The following is a 21,191-nucleotide window of genomic DNA, read 5'->3' as shown; positions in this document are numbered from 1 at the left end:
TATACAACCATCCATGTATAAAAGCAATACCCAGGTTGAATCCATTCTAATCAAAGTTTAGGCAAAAAATGAATGAAAATCAGTGGTCCTAGAAGATCCATGAGTTTAAATGGAATCTTCTGATGAATATCTTATAGGAGCTCTTACCTTGAAACTAGTGACATTGTCTTTCTTTCTTTTTTTTTTAGGGTTTTTTTTTCAAAGGCAAACAGGGTTAAGTGGCTTGCCCAAGGCCACACAGCTAGGTAATTATTAAGTGTCTGAGACCGGATTTGAACCCAGGTACTCCTGACTCCAAGGCCGGTGCTTTATCCACTATGCCACCTAGCTGCCCCGACATTGTCTTTCTAACTATATTCCAATATAATTGGTTTCACTTGTAATCTAATGTTTATTAGAAATTTAAAATGTTATGCTGAGGAGGGATCCATAGACTTCAAGAAATTGCCAAAAAGATTCATAATACAAAAAAGTCAAGAAACTCTTGTCTTAGGGAAAGCTCTCAGAGAAGACTAATAGAATATGCAGAAGCTACTAGAAAAAAGGTCAAAAGAGAGAGTCAATTGAAAGTAGGAAAGACCCAAATATCCACAGACCCAAGGGCATAACAGCTCCAGCAGTATGAGTCATGAAAATGAAGAATAGATGTGAATTTTACAACACTGGTAGTTAAAGAAGAAGGAAGGAAGGAAGGAAGGAAGGAAGGAAGGAAGGAAGGAAGGAAGGAAGGAAGGAAGGAAGGAAGGAAGGAAGAGGGAGGAGGAGGAAGAAAAAAGAAGAAAGAAGTGGTGTCAAGGAAATCTGTAGAATTTCCTTCTTTGTAAACTTAAAAAAAAAAAGCATGGATTCTTACTACCCTGAAATCACTGAAAGTACTAGTCCATGCCAATAAATTCTTGCTAAAGGGATGCAATAAAGAAGCTGAACAAGATAGTCGACCTTGATTTTCTCCCTAACTTCATGGAAGATGGATATGAAGGTTGTACATGTAGTAGAAAGCACTCCTTAGTCAGTCATGGGCCTTGGAGTCATTGAGTGATTTGGGTAGCATCACACCAAGTCAGGTCTGCTGGTCTCTGACCAGGACTGAATGCTCCCTGAGATCCTACCCAGCTTTCAATCTCTATCGTTCTCTCTGGGATGCCAAAACAAGACACAAGAACCCCTCCTCACAGATGAATTTGCTCATTCTACCCCCAGATGGATGATGCCATTTTAGAGTTGATATTCCCTTACTGCATAGCCTTTTTAACCTTTGCATGAACTTCTGAAGAAGGGACATTCCAAATGAGAAAAGCTGCCTTCTTCTTGCCCCACCTCAATTTATTATTTTATTTTTTTAAATCAATTACACTGACACTGATCTCAGGCTCAGGAAGTATGGGAAAGACTTGATAACATATTTAGAATAAGAAAAGTGGTTCATAAATGCTAATTAGTCTTAATGTTATTGGCAGAAATGGCTTGATATCGCTATAAGATGAAATTCATGTATGGAAATAAATTCATTTGTGAATCTTGTTTTTTCTCTAATGGATAATGTGTACATCTAACTACCATCATAAAGGAATCTGTCTGTCATGATTACAAAAGAATATACTTCATTACTCAAATTAATGAGCAATATCCTAGGATGAAAATCTGATCTTGCTATCTACTCGCTCTTAATTACATCTTTTCTCAACACTGATTGAATACCATAACAAAAGGAAATTTCCTACTTATCCATCTGAAATCTTTAAAAATGAGAATGCAAATCTAAGACTTTGGTTCTAAAAGTTCTACATCAGCAAAATGTAAGCATTAACAGAAAAACCTCTGCTATTACTAATAGGTGATTGACCAAAAGAAGGCAGATGCCTAAAACGGGATTTTGAAAGAAAATAGAAACTTTATTAGTAACATCAAACACTGTCTTCAAACTCACACACATGAATAAAAATCAATATGCAGATGAAAAAAAAAGAAGTGAATTTAAACAAATATTCAAAATATTTCATTTTGGAAACAACTGCGATATTGCCAACTTTATGACACAAACATTTAGTACCATCTGTTCAGAAGAGAAAGGATAAACTGGTACCTTCCTGCAACATTTTACCCCCCCTCCACACACACTCTAAGCATGATCTGGCTTCCCTGGTCTTCTCTCTCTTCTCATACAACTATCCGGTTTTGCACTGGCTCCTTATCTCCCACCTCCTGGATCCCCCCCACCAAGACTCAGCTCCAATCCCACCTCCAGCTGGTGGTCCTTCCTGGATACTTCCTCAGGACCTTCACTCTGAATCATCTAGTCTGTTATTTTTCTTGTACAAACATTATTACTTACATTTGTTTCCCCCTATTAAAATTGGAGCTCCTTGAGGGTAGGAACTACTTTTTTTGGTCATTCTGTGTATCTCCAGGTCTCAGACTAATAATGACTGCAACCTGGTCAGTCAACAAGTCTTTATAAAGTAATCACAGCAAAGAAAGGCAAAATCTCTCTCTTCTCAAAGAGTTCACATTCGAATTGGGGGGACTGCGGCAGGGGGAAACAACATGAAAATAACAAGGTGTCTAACAAGAGCTAAATAAGGGAAGAAAAAATCAGAGGGGAAGACACTGGTGGTGGTGGGAACTAGCCAGGAAAAGGGCATTTGAGTAGAGAGATGGAATGCTAAGACTCAAGGGTAAGAGGGTCAACACCTAAAAAAAAAAAAGCTTATATGGGCATGTCATGTCTATGAAAAAAGAAAATCCACCTTATTTAATGTGCCCCCAAAGATGATTAAATTTAGATTTTCCTACTCTATAGGTTAATCATCCTTTACTTACAGCTTAGAGGTCATCTAGTCATTTTATGGATGTGGAAACAAGACCATGGAAATTAAGCGATTTACCTAAGGTCACAAAGATAATAAACCAAAGTGCTCACTGCAACATACAATCTCTCACCCATTTTTTCCTATTTCACATCTCTGTCAATGGATTCAACCTATAGCCCACCCTTTCATCAAAGTTCTTCTCTTCACTGAAGTCTGGCTTATTGAAGTGCCATTCTTGATTGTTCCTCTACTGAATGCTCTGTAAACTCATATACTCTAATTACAAACCTGTCTGAACTAGTGCAAAGTCAGAATTACATAAAGAAATAAAATTAAATTGTTTTCAAGGAGATAGAATAACAAAAAGTGAGCAATGCTGTCATTCTAAGGGAGACTTGCTTTATGGCAAAGATAAAATTGTTTTATTGTAATTACAATAAAATTATTTAAAAGAATATATAAATATATAAATTATTTTTTATTACATAAGTGGTTGGTTCTAAGGGTAAGGGACTTAGAAACATTAAAATCATTTGAATTTATTCAACTATTTGGTGAATGTCTATCAAACAATCCCTGTTTAATCTTTTAAGGAACTGATCTTATTTTAACTCTAACCTTTATTTTAAACTATTATTTTCCACCCCAAAGGTGGAATTTGTTAAGCAAATACAAATTTTTAACCCCAGTTTCTTTCATAACACAAAATTTGAAAGAATTGTTTCCAAGTTTTTACATATTTTATTTTGCACTCAAAATGGAAATGTGGTGCATAGTGGACACTTGATTTGACTTAAGGTTAGGGAGAAGTGAATTCCTGCTCCATATGAGGTCTCCAAGGAAAGGATTTGAGAACTTTGTGGAAGAGGTAATTTTTCAGGCATGGGTTAGTCTCAATGAAATTACAATACCCCTCAGCATGCTAATGATGTTTGGTTTTTAGGTGGGTGGGGAGATACATACACACACACATATGTATTTGAGATCCTAATTTCTATTTTTCCCTGAATTGTTTATCAGCACTAGAACAGATGTGTCTTCTTTAAGAAAACTCCTAAGGGCCCTGGCCCTGATTCAGGAGGATCTGAATTCAAATTCTACCTCAGACACTCAACACTTATAGAAGTGTGGTCTTGGGCAAGTCATTTAACCCTGACTGCCTTGCATCCAGGGCCATCTCCAGTTGACCTGATCCATATGTGGCCACTGGACTCAGATTCCTCTGGAGGAGAAAGTGAGACTGGTGACTTGGCATAGCCCAATTCACATGCTTGTCACGGCATCACCTCCCTGATGTCATGGTCTTCTTTGATCATGAAGGACAAATATCATCAAGTTCATATTTACATTAATAATATATCATAGTGACAATTATTTCTCATGAGTTATTCAAGACCAATAAGCATTAATAGGCCTAACTACAGCTGTCAATGATTTAATTTTAAATGGAAGATCCATCTTGCTATGCAGATAAACCTACTAAATTTGAAAAGCAATGGCTCAATTGAGGTTCCTGCTCTAGAGACCCAAGCCATCTCCTTTTTGCCTTTGGGAACCTCACTACTCATGATGACTTATGGGGACCCATCATTGGGCACTCTGACCAACAAACCCCTTCGTATTCATGGCTCTACACATGGTCCATTTCACTTGGTCCCAGTTGACCTTGGTCCAAAGACAGCAGGCCTCTCTGCTGCTCCTGGGGATCTGTAAAAGATGGGGGTGGAGACTCCATTCACAAGTCCTTGCTGCCTTCCCAACTCTGTGCATTCCTCAGACATTTAGGTACTGTGCAAAAAGTGTTGGCCTGAAATGCTGGACCATCAAAGTAAGCTTTACCATTCTCTGCAAAAACAGTTGTTGAAGGACAAAAATGTGGTGTGTGTGCATGTGCATGTGCATGTGTGTGTGTGTGTGCACACTCCACCTCCTCTAAAGACAAAGCATGGGTCCAGCAGCAATTTAACTTGAGGACCAAATAAAAAAAATTAAAAACCAGCAGAAAGAAAAATGTGAGCTTCCTAATTTGTGATCACTTTATATCATTCAGGGAAAAAAAGATTGTTCATGAAACCATTAAAAGTGTGCACCATGCGGTATGAGGCTAATACCCCATAGTAGGAGCTGAATGATCAAGAGTAGACAGATTGAGAGGTCACAACTAGACAGAAGATTAGGTCAATACAGACTGCCCTGATCAGATGAGAGGCGAAGCGCTGTGCTCTGTTCTGGGGACTCTGTTTTAGGAAGGGTGTCGATCGTTGGAGAGCATCCAGAAGAGACCAAGCAGAATGGGGAATGGCTTGAGGATCCCACCACAATCCAGATCACTTAATGGAACCAGAGACAGGTACCCTAATAAAATGAAAATATGGGGGGGACCTGGATGCCATTAACTGCTCTATATACAGGGATGAACCTCCTTCTGCTTGGCCCTAAAGAGTAGATCTGAAAGAAGAGTCTCTAAGTTGTAAAACAGCAAGTTGGAGGGGGAGGGATGAGGGAGAAGGATATTTGGGGAGAAAAGGAAATTAAACCTTTTTAAATATACCAAATTGCCATATATGACTAACAATTTACATGTATAATTTCATATTTAGTCTTTTTGAAGGAGCAATATCTTGAGCACTAAAATTTCCTCATGGAACTCCTTTCTCCCTTCATTCAGAACACTGGAGTACTATGGAATGAAGTTTGAGAAACTCTTATCTGATGAAGTAACTGGAAAGAATACCTTTAGAAATATTCCTAATGGACACAACAACTTCACTTTCTACTTTTGTGTGGAGAAATTCATTTCCTGTTGGAAAGGAACTATGAGAAAGAAAATAAAAGCAAACCTTCTATAGCCACAGGGACCCCAGAAATAGTCATCCCAGTATCTTCCTTTGTTGCTGACTTAGTTCATCAACTTCATAGTCCAAGAGAAATGTTCATTGGGAGTCCTCAGAGACCATATTAGTGTAATAATTGTGGAGGGGAGGTAATAGTAAGGATTCAAAGTAAAATTAGTTAGCTTATAATACTTTATGGAAGAATGCTTATTTGATTTGGGAATTTCTGCAAAGGTTTTGTCTCAATTTCCTTAGAAAACCAAAGCTAGGCAGGAGGGAAATTGGTTTATCATTCTTTATCATCCTCCCCCCCCCTTTCCTAAGAAGATAGGAAATGAAAATAAGAGGAAAGAAACAAGGTAATAGAATGAAGATACAAATAGTGATGATAACTATAAAAGAACAAGAATTTATACAGCAACCAAAACCACTGAGTAAAAGACAATGTCTAGCAGGATGCCAGACCCACTCAGCTTTCAATAAGGGGAGATTTATTTTCCAAAATATCTATTACACTCATGATTTGTGGGAATATGATAGGAAGATAATCACTGGATGTGTCTATTTAGATTTTTAACAGCCATAGAGTTGATAAGAATATTCCATAAAAGTAAGTGATATCTAAAACTTTAAAAATTGTAAGCTCTGTGATTGTGAATCCTATTATACTACTAGCAAGTTGATTAACCTTGCAAGGGTTCAATGCTTGCAAAATGGAGATAATGCCTTCACACCTCAGTCTCACAGGCTGAAGGAAAAGCCCCCTGAAAACCCTAAAATATTGTACAATTGCCAGTTATGATGAATTGAACTCAGATGATAAATGATAGGAATAATAGATGATTTTTTTTACCTCTCCCTACATTTTTCTGCCTATTCTGAATTTCTGATGAACTCCTATGAATCTAAATTTAAGCTTTAAAAATATCCAGTATCAGGGCGGCTAGGTGGCGCAGTGGATAGAGCACTGGCCCTGGAGTCAGGAGTACCTGAGTTCAAATCTGGCCTCAGGCACTTAATAATTGCCTAGCTGTGTGGCCTTGGGCAAACCACTTAACCCCATTGCCTAGCAAAAATTAAAAAAAAAACCTAAAAAAAATATATCCAGTACGATGCTGTGAATTTGCAGCTAACAGGACCTGACTTTCAGCATCAGCTCTCACCCCTTGTGTGACATTGAGCAAATCACTTAACCACTCTGGGCTTCTATCCTTATCTGAGACTTGGATTAGATGTCTTCAAAGGTCCCTTCTAGTCCCAAAACTCCAACTCTATGGATCCGAAAAAATGCATCCAGGGAGGCCAGACCTTTCTTTGCTGGTACAGACACTCCCTCAACTAGGTGCTCTGGAAATCATAGAGGTATCAGAAGCAAGAAATACTGGTGATAGCAAGCAGAGCATCAGAAGGGAGAATGGTAATTGTACTCCAGGTGAGTGAAAGAGATCTTTAAATTCAGGAAAGCACAGAACCTGAGTTCAGTAATTGGGGTGGATGGGGGGGGGGGTAAAGTGTAACTCCTAGAGCCAAAGGCAAGGTTCTCCCCAAAAGAAGACCTGAGTCCATTGGGCTCCATCCAGGCTACCAGAGAAATCAAAGTGACCTATCATCATCTCCAGAGACTGTTTTTATGTGTTACCCATCAATACATTAGCACTGTCAGATTATCACTGATCAATCAGAGAGTTAGATCCTTAGGAAATGGCTTCTGGGAGCTCCATGATGCTTGGGCCAACTTGGAGGAATTACCTGTTTCATAATTTTGCCTGAGGTCATCACTCTAATAGTCAAAAGCGGGATAGAAACAGATGAAGTTTCACAGAAATCTTTTCAGAAAAAAGGAAGTAGAAAAAATGAAAGAAAGGATTTTTGTGGTTCTTTAATTGTTTGGGGGCATGTCTAACTTTCATGACCCCATTTAAGGTTAGTTTCCATGATGCAATAGCTCTCAGACTTCTTCCCCTTTAGCTACCAACTCCCAACTCTTCCAGGAGAGGTTTCTAAGTAGACACATAGCTCAGTTATTTCTGTAATATCATTTGCCTTGGTTTTTATATGATGAGAAACCAATTATACCAACCCCATAATTAAATTAAGCCCATTTACTTTAATTTTCCCACAGTTTGAATCAATGAACACTTTTCAAAACTGACTGAAAATAATTTTAAAAGAAAAATTTTAACAGCAAAGTTTCTCAAAACAACATTTAGAATAGAATATAAAAAGTGGTGTTGAATTTACAATGCTAATGCAACAGGGATAAAACAATTACATTTTTTGTAATAGTTTTCTTTATAGCATCTTTAAAATTTTCTCCCATAACTCATATCCAAATATATAATTATTTCCTGGAAGCATTTTTTCAAGATCAACTTCAATAAATACACATGAAACTAAAGAATGTATAAGAATTAAGTTTTTAAAAATCCAATACATTGTGTTAATTTGGATAAGAATATTTTCTCTGGAATTTTAAATAAATGATTTTACATTTCTTCAAGCATTGGCAACAAAAGAAACAAAACAAAAAATTAATGTTTTTATTATTTTCTTTCTTCCTCCCAAATGTCCTTATTGGTGATTCATTCTTCAAAGTAAGATTTTTCTGGCCCCCTGCCCAGACTCAAAAAAGGATTGAGGGTTTCCCTGTGCCCTATTCATCTGAAAATACTTTGTTTTACTTATTAATCATCTCTCCTCTATAAATATTAAAAAATAACAACCAAGAAGAGCACATGGTTCCTTTTAAATTACTTCTTCAAGCAGCTGAGGCAGAATTGTAAATGGAAATAATTTCCCATCAAAATTCTGACTCCGCTCTATGCTGTGCAGTATAAATCTTGAGGATGATAAAATGTTTTAGAAGCTAGCTGAAATGCTCAGCAGCAGCAGCTTTTGCTTTCCTTCCCAGTAGAGGCAGAGCTGTGACCACCCAAGGGGACCCTCAATTTCAAAGGCCCCTCCCAAATTCTACCGACAGGGTGTTTGCAAAACCCAAAGCTGGACAGGTTCAAAGCTGGTCTTTCCTTCCCAACCACAATTTTGGTGAAGGAAAAAAAAAAGACTATAAAAGCATTTTAGAACAGCTAGGTGGTGCAGTGAATAGAGCACTGGCCCTGGGGTCAGGAGGACCTGAGTTCAAATACAGCCTCAGACACTTAATAATTATCTAAGCTGTGTGATTTTGGACAGGTCACTTAACCCCATTGCCTTGTAAAAATCAAACAAACTACCAAAAAAAAGCATTTTAAATGGAAAAAAATTTAAATGAACATCACAATGGTTAGTTTTCATTTTGGTGGTTTTCACTTCCCATGTTAAATGGGGGTGGGGGGGGTAAGAGAAGAGGAGAGCAGCAGAGAATGAAAAAAAAAGTCCATGAAACTGTCTCTAGAGATCTGAAAAGGAGGAGAGTTGGAGGACACTCCAATCCATATACCACTGAGTCCTAAGTGTTCCATAAGCCCAACCTACTCAAAACCTCCAGGTTTATCATTCTCAGATAACAATTTGATAGAATTCTGGATCACAATATATGAGAAAATTATAACAGTTCAGAAAAAAATTCACCATCTTCAAAGTTTAAGCACCTTAAAATACAAATATACTTAAAAGTATTTTTGAATAATTCAATTAAGAATAAGTTTAATCATATTATTGGAAAAAATTATATTGGAGAAAAAACTGATAAATAAGTAAGGATGGATTAAGAGTCTACTTATCTGCAAGACCCTGGGGAGTCAAAGAAACCTGCCCTCATGTACAATAGGGACAACCTGTATTCATAACTGAAGACTGGTCAGACATATGGACATGAGAGAATCTTGGAAAAGAATGCAGGAGCACTCCTCTCAGACTGACTAATATGACCAGAAAGGAAAATGATCAATGTTGGAAGGGATGTGGGAAATCTGGGACACTAATGCATGGTGGTGGAACTGTGAATTCATCCAACCTTTCTGGAGAGCAATTTGGAATTACGCTCAAAGGGCAATAAAAATGTTCATACCCTTTGATACAGTAATACCACTACTGCGTCTATACCCTGAAAAGATTATGAAAAAGGGTAAAAACATCACTTGTACAAAATATTCATAGCAGCCCTGTTTGTGGTGGCAAAGAACTGGAAATCAAGTAAATATCCTTCAATTGGGGAATGGCTTAGCAAACTGTGGTATATGTATGTCATGGAACACTATTGTTCTATTAGAAACCAGGAGGGATGGGAATTTAGGGAAGCCTGGGGGGATTTGCATGAACTGATGCTGAGTGAGATGAGCAAAACCAGGAAAACACTGTACACCCTAACAGCAACATGGGGGTGATGATCAACCTTAATGGATTTGTTCTTTCCATCATCAGTGAAACAATCAGGGACAATTTTGGGGTGTCTGCAATGGAGAATACCATCTGTATACAGAGAAAGAAATGTGGGGTTTGAACAAAGACCAAAGACTATTACCTTCAATTTCGGGGGGGGGGAATCATTATCTCATTATGTAATTTTACTATCTTATACTTTATTTTTCTTCCTTAAGGATATGATTTCTCTCTCATCACATTCAACTTAGATCAATCTATAGCATGGAAAAAATATAAAGACTAACGGGGGTAGGGGGAGGGAAGCAAGAATAGGGGAAAAATTGTAAAACTCAAAATAAATCAAATATTTCTTTAAAGAAAAAAGAATGTAGGAGCAGTGGTGGCTGCCAGGAAAAGTCTTTTTACAAGGGGGGAACATCAAGGGGGCGGAAGAAGAATGCTGAAGAATTGAGGGGAGGATGTCAAAGGTCCAAAAATAAGGGGAGCTGGATAGGAGTGGGGTGTAGGTGGATCCTCCCTACAGTCAGAAAATCATTTGAGGAGAATCATGTCAGCGGCCAAGGGTTGGATGGACCAGGGTGGGCACAGACCCAGTAGCTCATTAGAAGGTTAGTTGTGACAATTTAGTGGAGAGGGAGTGAGGGTCTATATTAGGGGGAAGGCTTTGGGGGGCAGGGGGTAGGGCACCCACAAGAGAGGCTGTGAAGGTAGAAATGATAATGTCTGATCTGGACAGGTAAGGAGGCAACAGGCTGGCATGAGAAGCTAGTTACCAAGAGCCAAGAATATCACCCTTGCTAATAAGGAGAATGAGTTGTTTAGGTCATGTTGAGTTGAAGATGCCCAAAAGGTCAATGGTGATACCCATGGGAGCTGATGAGATCCCCAAGAGAGACAGTTGAAAAGGAAAAGAGGGGAGCAGCTAGGTGGCATGGTGGATAGAGCACCAGCCCTGGAATCAGGAGAACTTGAGTTCAAATGTGACCTCAGACAGTTGATAACTGTGTGATCTTCGGTAAGTCACTTAATCCCATTATCCCACCAAAAAATAAAAATTAAATTAAAAATAAAGATAAGAGAAGATAGCCCAAGACAGTACCTTTGGGATGCCCATTAGTAGCTGTGACAGAGATAATAATTAACAAAGAAGAAGCAAGAAAACTCAAAGGGAGAAAAGGCATCCCAGTGAAGCTAATCAACAGCTGAGGTCAAGAAAGAAGAGAACTGGGGCAGCTAGGTGGCACAGTGGATAAAGCACGAGCCCTGGAGTCAGGAGTACCTGAGTTCAAATCTGGCCTCAGACACTTAATAATTGCCTAGCTGTGTCACCTTGGGCAAGCCACTTAATCCCATTGCCTTGCAAAAATCTTTAAAAAAAAAAACAAAGAGGACTTAGCAGAATGACATCAGATTTGGTAAGTCAATTGAATGATAAGAAGGGGGCCAGACTTCAGAAGGCTTAGAAAAAAGCAAGTGAATAGGAAGTTAGGGCTCCTATTCTGAATGGCTTCTGAAGGAATTTAACCAAGAAGGGATACTGATGACCCCTAAAAAGGGATGATGGATCAAGGGAGGTACAATTAAGAAAACACCTTAAAGAAAAAAAATCTTTTTTTTGAAAGCACCTAGTTTTATTAGAAACCAGTTTGCTATTAAGGACTAAGATATTGCACTTCTATATGTCATTATATAAATATACAGAGCTAGAAAAGATCTTGGATGTCATTTAGTACAAGGTCCCCATCTTACAGAGAAAATGGAAGAGACAAGTGACCTTTTCAAGTTTGCACAGACACCTTAGGAAGCAGCAGGACTCCTACTTGAACCTAAGGTCCTCTGGGGAAGGTAGGCTGTCCTATTCTAAATCAGGGGAATTCTAAGTTCTTTCGGGGCATTTTGGTAAGCTCCATTACTCTTCCTTAACTGTATCTGACACTTTCAGACACTTTATTACCTGCAGGAGAACAAAAGTACCTTGGTTTTTAAATCAGGGAAAAGTTTGACATGGAGGAGCTACTGGGATTTTGGTTGGGTCTTTTAAATAAGAAAACCTATTTGTTCATCTCAAAATATGTCGAAAATAAACTTGAAAACTGATGAAGTCTTTTTAAGTTATCATTGACCATATAATAAAAACTTATATCAGAACTAAATATACTTAATCCAAAGATCAAGAAATGACTATCATTTTGGTGGTTGACGCTTGGGTAATCCATGAAAAGTTTCCATAGTTAAAGGGAAATAATAATTTGGTAATATCTGACTTCCCACTTTTCTGCAGCCCCCTCAAATCCATCCTCTTCCAAACTTTGTTTCTGATAAGAACATGTCTATCCTTCCAGGTTCCAAACTAGGAATCTGCCTCAACTCCCCCGTTCACTGAGGCCATTTCTCCACATAGCTGGCGAGGTTGGTCATTCTCCCTTTCTGGGATCCATTTCCTTCCCTACTCTGCCCCCCTAAACCTGGATTACTACAACAAACTCCCCACTGGTACCCCTCTCTCATCTCCCCCCTTCTCCATGACACTCTTCACATAGCCGCCACAGTGATTTTTCTGAAGTGATCAGACTGTCACCCCTTACTCAATGGAGTCCAAGGGTTTCCAATGAATGCTAGAATGAAACCTAAGCTTCACAGGTTTGACTTTGAAATTCCTATGCAAGTTGGCTCCAAAGGCCCGGTTTACTCTACGCTGCTCCCCTTTCGCTGTTTTCTGAACCAATCAGCCTGGCTTTTCTGGCTGAGCCTCACAGACAAAGCTCTTAGCTCCCATCTCCGCCTTTACCTGGAAGGTTCTCTGTCCTCACCTCCTCCATCTGCAGAAATCCCTAACTGACCTCTACAACTTAGTTCAAACGCCACCTTCTACAAGAGACTCAGTCCTCTGGCCAACAGTGAGGGCTTCTCTTCACTTGCCTACCAAATTACTTGGGGCTTACTTTGTATGACCACAGATTTATCAATTAGGCAATAGTGCTGTATACACATGAATGTGCCCCTCATATACCTTGGAAATGAATGATTTTCCAAGCTGTTAACTTTTCAAACCTAATTTTACTGGATTTGTGTAAAAATTTCATGTCATCAAAACTGTCCATTTCCCCTTGGTTGGTTATGAGCTCTTTTCCTATATACAAGCCTAAAAGTAATGTTTACCTTGTTCCTCTGAGAAATGAGGTAGTGCAGTGGGTGGAGCACCAGCTCCAGAATCAGGAGGACCAGAGTTCGGATCCAGTCTCAGTCACTGGACACTTACTAGTTATGTGACCTTGAGCAGGTCACTTAATCCAGATCACATCCAGGGCCATCTCCAGTTGTCCTGGTCACTGGACCCAGATGGCTCTGAAGGAGAAAGTGAAGCTGGTGACTTAGCACAGCCTTCCTCACTCAAATTCAATTCATGTGCTTGTCACGGCATCGCCTCCCTGACATCAGGGTCTTCTTCGTGAACACAGGACAAACCACAATAGGTCATCTCTCCTAAACCATGTCTTTGTAGTAAGTGTCTGGTGACTGGTGTCATCCTATATGCACAGACTCTTTCCTGGAGAAGCCAGTCTGTGCTCTCTCTCTTTTAGAAGGAAGGAAACTGCAGATCAGGGACAAAGCTGTTTTAGAAAGGTCACAGAGCAGAAAGAGCACCTCTTTGGCCTCCAGGTATCTGGGGTCTCCTGTTTTCTAGTGACATGGCCTTAGGCCAAACCCTTTTATCAACAGTGCCCCTGCATGTAAAGAGGATGCCCTGGATATGCTGCCTACTTGGTCCTCACAGCCGGGGTCCTGGAGGCTGCCCTGACAGAGAGAGGATTGGTGTTCCTGCCCCAGGATCATTCTCTCCTAAAGTCTGGATTTGAGGGACTGCTGACACCTGAGCCTCCCCTAAGGAAGAAGCACCCACCTCATCCTCTCTTCCTAGAGGTCCCTAGTCATTAATGACTCCCCCCCAACAGCCCTCCTTCGGCATGGGATCCATGGGGCCAAGGCCAACTCCACCTGCTTCCCCTTCTCCAGGTGCCAGCCAAGGTCATGGCCCTTCACAAGTATGGTGATGAAGAATGGCTGCCTCCATGCCACACTCCTGGGTTAGGGTCCTCTGGGTCAGACAGGTGTTTTCATGACAGCCTTACTTTATCTGGTCCAACAGCTAGCCGACTTCCTTAGTATCTGAGCACCATCTGCCTGAAGAGAAGGGCCGGTCTAAAGTCAGCCCTTCAGAATCTTTATCTTCCTTTGAGGCCAAGAGGCAAAAGCCATGCAGGAGGAGGTGGCACTCAACAATCCATCCCAGCAGAGGAAGAAGACGAGGGATGAGAAAAGCCCAAGCAATTTAGGAGTTACAAGGTCCTTAGAGACCTTGGAGAGACCATTTCAGTCCATTGGTAAGGTCATTAGTCAGAGTGCAAAGGGCTAGGAAGCAAGCAGATGATAAGCAAGTCACAGCATCCCTTCCCATCATCAGGGTCTACTGGAGAAAAACAACAGGAGCCAAAGACTACTGCCAATATTCCCTCAAACTGGCTAATCTCCCAGTGCCTTGACTCCATAAATGCCCAAGTGTTTATGAAGTGTCTGCTGCACTGGAGGTGCTGTGTGAAGTCGTACTTTACCCCACGCCATCTCATCAGGTCCTCCCAACCCCTCGGAGGCTGGTGCTGCCTCATCACATCCTGGCCCTCACCATTAGGCACAGGTCTCTCCACCCTTAATCCCAAACATGCCTGCACTCCTGACATTCCATCTCTTCTTAATCCCAAGGCCTTTCTGACCTCTGCATCACGTCTGCCTCTGCTGAGCACCCTGTATTTCTGGATGCTGTCTCCCTTCTGGTTTTCATAGTGCTGCTCATCATCCGCATTAGACGCGTTCACTAGGAGGGTTTACCAAACTTCTGTGCCAGGTGCCTCTTCCTCCTCCTCCTCTTCCCCTTCCCCTCTCCCAGTGACTTCCACTGACAGGGCTTTAATGTTATATCCATACAGCTTACTCACAGACACGGGTGCCCAGGTCCATCCCCAGCTGCCTGTAGATACCTCAAACACAGATCATCCAAACAAAAGTTCTTACCTTTATCCCCCCAAACCTCACCTCTTAGAATGCCCTCGACTCTGCTACCAAATTCCTGTTCCTGACTCCATCACCATCCCCTTCTCTCCACTCACACCTCCACCACCTTAGCTCAGACCTCACTTCCCAGTCTCCAATACCCCTCCTCTATTCCATCCCACTCTGATGCCACTGTGCCAATTGTGGCTTCCTTTTGCCTCTAGAATCCTAGAGTCTCTAGGATGAGCATCTAAAGCTGACCATCTGCCTGGCCCCACCAACATTCCCTGCTTCCCTGGGTGCCGCTGGCAGCCAAAGTAGCTGCCCTCTGATCCTCACACCACAACAGCCAGTCCAAACTCAAACTGGACACTGGTTGTCCCCAGGTCTGAACACAGTCCTTTCCCACTGTTTCAGAGAACCTCTGACTGCCCTCAGCATGCTGGGTGAACATCACCACCTTTCTACATGAAGTCTTTCCTAATCCCAGCTACTCCCTAACCACCTTGTGGAACTGTCTTGAAGGGCTTCTAGTTGGTGCTGGAGTATAGTGGGTGAGGGATCCCTCCACCCCCCCCAAAACACTTAGACCAAAGTTCAAATCCAGCCTCAGACTGCTCTTTTACAGTTACAAAATGAAGACACTTACTAGCTGTGGTCCCTTGGCAAGTTCCTTAGCTGCTGTCTGCCTCAGTTTCCTCCTCCATAAAATGGGACCATAACAGCACCCCCCTCCCGGGGGAGGCTCCAATGAAATATTTGTGAAGTGCTCAACACAGAAAAAACACTCAGCAAGAGGTATGTAAACACTAGCTAACATTACTGCCTTTATTCCTTTATCCTCAGAATGTGTTTACTTATAAATGGACTTGTCTCCTCCTCCGAAAGTCTGTATTCCCAGCTTACCACCGAGGCTAGCAGGCAACCAATAAACAGATTATTTTTATTGACTGTCTTTTCAATACACAATATATACTTCTGGAGGGGAAGTTATAGACTTCCTATGTTGCCCGATGTTGGCAAAAGGAGAAGGGGACAGCAGAGGAAGAGACAGACAATAACAATGACTATGAGCCTGAACAGACTACAAAGAGTGTAGAGGACAGAAAGGCCTGAAGTCCACAGTGAGGTGGACATGACTGAATGACCAAACAAATGTTTGCAAAATAAAAACTAATTGAATGAAATTGCTAATTTTTTTTGTTTTTTTCAAAGCAATGGGGTTAAGTGACTTGCCTAAGGTCACACAGCTAGCTAAGCATTATGTGTCTGATGTCAATTTTGAACTCAGATCCTCTTGACTCCAGGGCTGGTGCTCTATCCACTGCGCCACCTAGCTGCCCATGAAATTATTATTTAATGAACACAAGTGCCTACTACCATTTCTAGGACTCTAATCAGCTCAAATCAAAAGAATTAACCTTCTATTTGGGCATTTCCACAATAGATTTTTCTGAAAAATGCCATGCCACCAAATAACAATATAACCACTATTTTGCACTTCATCAAAATTGCAAAAAAAAAAATAATAATGCCAATAATAAAAAGCTTGTTTTCTTGAAGCAGTAAAAATTTTTAATTGCAACCAACACTTTAAAAGTAGAATTGTTTTTCATTCACCTGAGTAATCACTTCATTTTCAACACATTTTTGAGTCTTTGTATGTTAAAATAAAAATCATATCTTCCAGTCTTTCAAAAAAAGAGAGAATATAAATAGTGGTGGTCTTATGAGCTACTATAGCAAAGACCTTTTAATAGTAAAAAGCATGAGAAATGTTCTTTAATACTCATGACACACTGAAGTTAAGAAACTTTGCTACCTAATGCCATTCCAGGAGACAACTGCTTGTTTCAACAATTAAATTCAGTTTTAAATGACTACCAAAAAAGGAAATTACAAAAGAAAAATGTCCTGCATATTCATCGTGCAAATGTCACATCTATAGTTATTTGTCAGTTTTATTACATTGTTAAATTACCTATCACACAGCAATGCTGCTGAATTCTAATTAGAATACATGCTATAATCTATGGTATGTTGCTGCCTCCAAGTGGTTTAATGATAAATGACAGAGCTGGAAAAAGAGATGGAGATACTTAGCATGGCTAGGAGCTTGTCAAGACTGGCTCCTCTTTCAAACTAAATCTCAAAAACAACCAAATAATACATAGTAAGTGTTATTTAAACTGTTGTGCAGACTAGACTGGACTCACCACAACCAGCCCCCTGTCTTCTAATAGTGACATCAAAGGAAGGATTAATTATGGAAGAGTCAGAACCTGAAGCATGCCTCTCCAAAGAAATGAGCCAAGAACAAATTGTTTAGGCATTCTCCTGTGATCTCAACAGAAGTGATTCTAGTTCTCAACAACAGGAAGTTAGCTCTGGATACAAGCATTTCCGTCAAAGATCCACAGATGGACCTTCCGTTTGTAGCAGACATCATGCTCAATTTTAAATACCAAAAACAATACCATTGTTCTTCCATTATAAAACCATCACAAAATGGTTTATAAATATCTTCATAAATTCCTTTTATAAATATATAAGACCTAAATGGAACAACATTAATCATTTCTATTTCAGAAGCTAAAATATCATTTATACTACTCATCCTTTTTGGGGGGGGGGGGAGGGGGAAGGCAATCAGGGTGAAGTGACTTGACCTGACTCCAGGGCCAGTGCTCTATCTACTGTCTCACCTAGCTGCCCTTCAACTTTTAAAATTAAAGAATAGGACTGGTATTATTCAAGTTCACAAACCTTCTACGGCATACTCATGAGTCCAAGGACTACACTAGGCACCCCGCTGAGAGAGGAGACCAGGCTTCCCCATCCACAGATGCCGGCATTTAGCAATGTTCTGCAAACCAGTGAAGCTTGGGGCTTTTTGCAGAGGAGGCGCTATTACTTTTATGAGATGAATAGAATGTTTATTTTGCATAACACAGTTTTAAAGAACTTAGCTTCAAACATTTTGTTGTTTTGTTCTTTAAAGGCAATGGGGTTAAGTGACTTGCCCAAGGTCACACAGCAACCAAGTGGTCAAGTTTGAACTCAGGTCCTACTGACTCTCCAGGGCTGGTGCTCTATCCACTGAGTCACTTAGCTGTCCCCAAACATTGTTTTTGTACATCATGAAATGCTCTTTTTAAAAAATCACTTGTCATTGATAGAGTGAAGTATCACATACAGGTGCTTTGTCAAATAAGGAGCAAGCACAACCCTAAAGGCCCATTCTGGGTGGCCACAGGCAAAATCACCAAGTCCTTGACCTCCCATATGAGCTCCCCCAGAGTTTGAGTCTAATTGGAATGAAGTCCAACATTTTGCTCACAAGTGCTTTTTGTTCACTTTTTTTCTCATGGTTCTGATGCACAACTGTCTTTGCTTTGAATTCTGACTCTCTTTACTGACATCTCTGAAATCTCACTAAAAAAGTAGAACCTCACTATCAAACAGGAATTTAGATTTCATCTCCTACCATTAAAGTTTCTTTGGTGAAATGTTATCTTCCAGAATCCTCTTAGCAGCAAATGAATGGGAACATAGGCACTGGTTTAAGACTTAAAAAAAAAAAAAGCATGTGGTGCCTTAATGAAAGCAAATAATTATGACAGATACTATGAAAATTTCTGCTTTGATGCCACCAAAATCAAAGGTAATTCACATTATTTCCTTGCAAGCCCCCTTAAAAGTTAAAGGTGAACTACTTTATTTCAAGATGTTTCTAATACTAGTCATTATAAAAAAAATTCATTTTTCTATCCAACAAAAGTGAGGCATAGGGCCAGATCAGAAATACAAAACAAAAATAGTATCTACCTTCAGGAAGCTTACACTGCCCAAGTCAGAGAGGGAAGACACAACCGCAAAGGATTTCAAGAGAGAAAAAGAACCAAGAAGGAGGGAATCTGCAGAGTCTATAGGAGACATCTGAGACAAGCCTCGAAGGGAGGAAGGCTTTGAAGAGGCAATTAAGGAAGGAATAATTCTACAGATGGGGAAGCTCATGGACGCTGAGTGCCTCGGCCACTCTGATTTCTCCACAGTGCTCGTGAAAGCCAAGATGGGGCAGACTGGTTCAGAACTTCATGTTTACTTGCTGTCTCTATCAATTAGAAGGGAAGCAACTAATGGGCATTCTTTGTCCTGCTATCTCCAACACCTAGCACTGAGTGAATGATTTTCTCCCAGAAGCAACAGGAAACCACTGAAGATTTCTAAACAAGGGAGTGACATCATCCATGACTTAGGAACATTAATTTGGCAGAAAAGTGGCAGGAATGGAAAAGAAAAATCCAGGAAGCAGGAAGACCAAAGAGGCTGCTCCAATAGTCCAAAAAGGAGGTGATGGCGGCCTGTACAAAAGGAGTGACTACCTAAACAGAAAGGGATAGACAGAAGAGATGCTGTGAAAATAAAACTCACTAGACTGGCAGCTGATTTGACACAGGGGCTAAGGAAAGAGAGGAGAAAGGCCGACTTTCAGTGAGTACTTATTACAAACTTACAATATGCTAGCCATTGTAGTAAGCAAAACAAAACCCTTCAAGGATGCAGTGCCCTTAACAAAAATGGGGAATTTGGGGGAAAATAAAATTTTGAACTTGTTGAGTTTGAAGGGCCTATCAGACAACAAGATGGAGATATTCAGCAGGCAAATGATAATGACAACACTAGAATTCAAGAGCAATATTAGAACCAGTTTTGGGAATCGCTTTTTTGGAGATGCTAACTGAATCAAACAACCTAGAGAATATATATGGATGTATCCAGTTTTATATGCTGGGAGAAGAGGGGATGGAGAGAGAAAGGGGGGGATATCTTGCTTAATAAGTAAGAGACAGAAGGATGGTCAGCACAAGACTGAGAAGGGGTGTTCAGAAAGGTTCCTGCACAACGCTGAGAAAGGACCCAGGAGGTGTGTGTTACTGACAAGGGTCGGAGCTCAGGGACTGAGAAACGGCCCCCACACTTAGCTGTTGGTCCACTGGAACCTTGGAGAAAGAGTTTTAGTCCTGTAGTGAATTCAAAAGCAACTGCAAGAGGTCAAGGCATCAATGGAAGGGAGAAAAGTGAACAGGTGAAAAGGCAACAAGTGAAAGAAATAACCTAAAAGGGAGAAAATGATAGTCTAAGGGGATGTCAGTCAGGTTTTTAATCATGAAGAGACCTGGTCTTGTTTGTAGGTGGCAGGAAAGAATTTGTACAACATGAGATTAAGGACTAGAGGTTTTAATAAAGTGATCAAGAGGAAAGCCTCAAGAAGAATCCAATATTGATAAATTAAGACACTCAATAGCTCCCCCCCACGTCTTAACTTTTACCTATTCTATCCCAATCATTTCTCACCTTTTCTACAAATTTTATTATCTATGTGCTGAAATGCCTTTGAATGTGTCAAAATACTGGAAGGAAAAACAAGTCAATTTTCTTTTCCTTTTATTACTTATTTGTAGAAAACTGCATCTTGGGGGGCACTCCACTTGTCAAATCTATGCACCACAAATACAGGGCAGGCATTTGAAGATTCTCATGAAGAATATTTACTTACAATTCTTCTCCTTGTTTTGCTTTCTTATCTGAAACCAGATAAATTGTTCCAAAGCTCCCACTTCCAAGTTTCTGTTGAAGAACATATCTCCTTGCGATCAAAGTCTTTGAATAAGTGGAAACAGTTGGTGATACACTCACACACTTGGCAGCTTCTTGGAATCTGAGCATCACTCCAAATTTTATTGAATATGTTTATTCATTTATAGATTTAAAACTCAGCTCTCCTAAGAAATGGTCATAGTCATCCAAGTGGAGATCACAGAGCAATTCCTTAAAGATGAAAATGTCATGTGTCAGACTGGACAGAGAATGCTACAATATTAACAAAATATTCAAGTTTTGTCACTGTCACCCAGACACTACTCAGTGAATTCAGAGCTGCATCCGATTACTATGAAGGGGCCCGGTGACAGAAGCCACGGGTGTTTTACAGAATAGAAGGTGACTTTTCTGGGTTTGTCCAAATTTCATAAAACTGCAACTCTGCTTAAGTTCTAGAAGCTGTATCATGTCTTACTTCTCTATACAATTGAATCTCTTCCTACATGTTCACCTCTTCTCCTCATTCAGAATTCACATATTTTGGGGGTCACCAAAAGCAAATGGTCAGATGGGT

At 40.2% G+C, this 21,191-nt stretch overlaps 1 protein-coding gene across 3 annotated transcripts in view; it reads right to left on the bottom strand.

Annotated features, from left to right (window-relative positions):
* The window catches only part of NEK11 (NIMA related kinase 11), a 291,550-nt gene that overhangs the window by 267,513 nt on the left and 2,846 nt on the right, over positions 1–21,191 (bottom strand). For all 3 annotated transcript variants that reach the window (XM_074195807.1, XM_074195806.1, XM_074195805.1), the window contains one exon: positions 20,574–20,845. In XM_074195807.1, the coding sequence (XP_074051908.1) occupies positions 20,574–20,743 (170 nt within the window). In that variant the 5' untranslated portion in view covers positions 20,744–20,845. The remainder of the gene's footprint in view (positions 1–20,573; positions 20,846–21,191) is intronic.

The sequence above is a fragment of the Macrotis lagotis genome, chromosome 7 (genome assembly GCF_037893015.1).
Source record: "Macrotis lagotis isolate mMagLag1 chromosome 7, bilby.v1.9.chrom.fasta, whole genome shotgun sequence".
Lineage (NCBI taxonomy): Eukaryota > Metazoa > Chordata > Mammalia > Peramelemorphia > Peramelidae > Macrotis > Macrotis lagotis.
Note: the sequence above shows the minus strand (reverse complement) of the source record. Positions and strands in the feature narration are given on the sequence as shown.